General features: G+C 34.2%; 1 protein-coding gene across 1 annotated transcript; it reads right to left on the reverse strand.

Moving 5' to 3' along the window:
- Nucleotides 1–232: 232 nt before the first annotated feature.
- On the reverse strand, nucleotides 233–3293 carry LOC106084284 (uncharacterized). Its single transcript, XM_059366540.1, has 5 exons — nucleotides 3225–3293; nucleotides 3082–3154; nucleotides 2893–2981; nucleotides 400–536; nucleotides 233–308 (listed from the first exon to the last, which is right to left on the reverse strand). Exons 1-5 carry the CDS (start codon nucleotides 3291–3293, stop codon nucleotides 233–235), a joined length of 444 nt encoding a protein of 147 aa, XP_059222523.1.
- Nucleotides 3294–3605: the final 312 nt, after the last annotated feature.

Raw genomic sequence — 3605 nt, forward strand, 5'->3', positions numbered from 1 at the left:
GTTTTTCCCAAAATTTTGAGATTAAAAGAAATGTTAGCATAATTTTGAGATTATAAAAAGTGTCAAAATTGTATTTCTATAGAAAATATTGTCAAAATTTTATTTCTATGGAAAATTTTTTCAAAATTTTATTTCAACAGACAAATTTGGAATAGTTGTATATTTTCTTTATATACAAGTTTTTTTTAATGTATACAACAATTTCAATTTTTTGATTTATAGTTTCACTTCATTAAATGCCTTGGAGAGTCAAGGGAAATGGGGAGTTCAATTTTATACATTTGAATAATTCCTCAGCGGTATCACAACTGAAATTAAATACATATATTTTTTATATTAAGTGAAATAATGTTTTTTGTTAGTTTTTCTCAAAAATTATTTTTTTTTATAATTACTTACACATTTGGTTCTGACAAGGCAAACATGCAGCTACCCACTATCTTCTTCGCCACCTTGTATTTAGAAGGGTAACGTAGGGCAAATTGAGTCGCCAGTCTTAGTTGTGTATCAGATTTGAAACCACCATAACCTTCAAACTGCATATAAATAAAAAAGAAAATGTTCCATATTACTGTCTAAGCTTTTAATCTACTAAGTATTGTATAAGCTCATAAAAGATAAGAAAATTTTCTAAAGATGCTAATTCAATAGCAAATTGTGTCAAAATTTTATATCTGTTTGCGCTCTTTCATTTTGATCTTTAAAATCTGTTGGAGATTTGTCGAATATATTCTGGCTCGACATCAATGTTTTTTACTCAAAAAATAGCATGGCAAAGAATTAATGAAAGTTAGGCAAGTGTGTGCTGTTGTCAAAAACACTTTGACAGTCATGGTGGATCGCGATTTCTCATACACCATGTATCTTCATCAACACCTTTGTCGAAATGATTATGGTGCTCTACATACCCAACGACTATTGAGTACGGTGTAGAGCACGCTTTTGTTTTGAAACCTGGGCCTAATATGGCGTCTAACTCTCCTTAGCGCAGTAAGAGAGAAGAAAGTCTTACTTTCCACTATTCCGATACAAACTAATCATCAATGCTAAGAACAACAAGTAAAAGCGTGCTAAGTTTGGCCGGGCCGAATCTTGGGAGCTACATCTAGTTAAAGACCGAACTGGTCCGAACTTGGCGCAGTTGTTGAGAGTCATAATAGAACACTACATGAAAAGTTTCAGCCAAATCGAATAAAAATCGCGGCTTGTAAGGGCTCAAAAAGTCAAATCGGGAGATCGGTTTATATGGGAGCTATATCATGTTCTTGACCGATTTGAACCATACTTAGTACAGTTGTATGGAGTCATAAAGGAACATCATCTACAAAATATCAGCCAAATCGGATGAAAAGGGAGGCTTCCAGGGGCTCAAGAAATCAAATAGGGAGATCGGTTTATATGGGAGCTATATCAGGATCTTGACTGATTTAGACCGTACTTGGCGCAGTTGTTGGAAATCATAACAGCACACTATGTGCAAAATTTCAGAAAAATTGGACAAAAATTGCGGCTTCCATGTGCTCATGATGTCAAATCGGGAGATCGGTTTATATGGGAGCTATATCAGATTCTTGACTGATTTAGACCGTACTTGGCACAGTTGTTTGGAGTCATAACAGGACACTGTGTTCCAAATTTCAGCCAAATCGGATGAAAAGTGAGGCTTCCAGGGGCTCAGGAACTCAAATCTGGAGATCGGATTATATGGTAACTACAGGGTGGCTGATGAAAGCCGCTACCAAAAAAAAATGTAATAACTTTTTTTCTATTTAATAATAATAATTTAATAATTAATTTAATTAATTAATTAATTAATTTAATTAATAATAATTTAATAATTAATTTAATAATTTAATTTAACATGAATAAAAGAAAAATGTATTCCATACACCGAAAAAAAAATGTAGCAATATTCATCATTGTAGCAATATTCATCAGCCACCCTGTATATCAGGATGTTGACTGATTTGGACCGTACTTGGTTCCGTAGTTGGAAGTCATAACAGAACACTATGTGCCAAATTTCAGAAAAATCGGACAAAAATTGCGGCTTCCATGTGCTCAAGAAGTCAAATCGGGAAACGGTTTATATGGGAGCTATATCATGTTCTTGAACGATTACCATAAACCATACTTGGCTCAGTTATTGTAAGTCATGACAGGACATTGTGTTCCAAATTTCAGCCAAATCGGATGAAAAGTGAGGCTTCCAGAGTCTCAAGAAGACAAATCAGGAGATCGGTTTATATGGGAGCTATATCTGGTTCTTGACTGATTTTAACCGTACTTGGCACAGTTGTTGGAAGTCATAATAGAACACAAAATATCAGCTGACTCGAACAAAAATTGTGGCTTCCATGGGCTCAAGAAGACAAATCGCGAAATCGGTTTATATGGGAACTATATCCAAATCTGGACCGACATGGCCCATTTGCAATCCCCAATGACATAATTCGAATCAGAATTTCGAGACGATTAAGAATATATATACCTTATGTGGTCCTAGATCAATATTTCGAGGTGTTACAAACAAAACGACTAGATTAGTATACCCCCATCCTACGGTGGGTGGGTATAACAAACACATAAACATTGCCAAACTCTTTTTGTTATGCACTTGAAAGTTCATTGGATGTCACTGCAAGTGATTTTTGTGATAAGGCCTCATTGACCTACAGCACAACCAGTGGTTGGTTCGTTTGGTTTGTCTGTTTGCGCTTTATTTCGATTTTAGATCTTTAAAATCGTTTCATGATTTTCGAACATGTTCCAGTTCGACCATTCCAGCATAGCAAAAAAACTTACAAAAAGTTAAGCAAATGTGTGCTGTTGTCAAAAACACTTTGACTGGCACACATACCCACCATGTTTAGTTCGCTTGCTTATACTCACATATTCACATTCCATTAAAAAGCATGCTCGGAAACATCTTTCATTTTTGTTGTTTGAAAGTTTTCCCTTTAAGAAATCTTCAATTGCAGCTAGAACAAAATCAAATTGAAAAGTCAATAAACAAACAACATTGAAGCAAAGGCATTCGGGCTATGTTATAAGCTTTCTTCACCTTTCGTGTGGACTTACCCTTTCCCACATTGTTTTTTTCCGCACACATATTCAAAACACCTTTAGCAAAGTCGCCCAAACACCATTCTTGCTATATACAAAAAGAGTAATATAAAATTTAAAAAAAAAATAAATAATTAAAAAAAATACTTTATCTATACCTGACGACTGCCAACATGAGCTTCACACAGCACAAGTGCAGAAATTAATAATATGGCAAACCGTAGCATTTTGTTACTTTTTCCTTTAAATGCTGTCATTACTTTGACGAAATACAATTTGCAAGTTCAACTATATAGAATCTACCTGCCTCATGATGCTTGAAAATATTCCAACACTTGAGGTATTTATAAAAATGATGTTAATATTCACGTTAATTTATTCCACTCTGACGATAAAAGAAATAAAAGCTAAGAAAAGAAATGCTTCCGGAAAGAATGCCCCGGAATGATTTCATTGCAGACAATATTTGCATATGAAAATGAAAAACATATTATATTTACACAATATATCCACCATAGCACAGTGGGAAAGTATCGAAA

This window comes from Stomoxys calcitrans, chromosome 4 (assembly GCF_963082655.1).
Source record: "Stomoxys calcitrans chromosome 4, idStoCalc2.1, whole genome shotgun sequence".
NCBI classification, from domain to species: Eukaryota; Metazoa; Arthropoda; class Insecta; order Diptera; family Muscidae; genus Stomoxys; species Stomoxys calcitrans.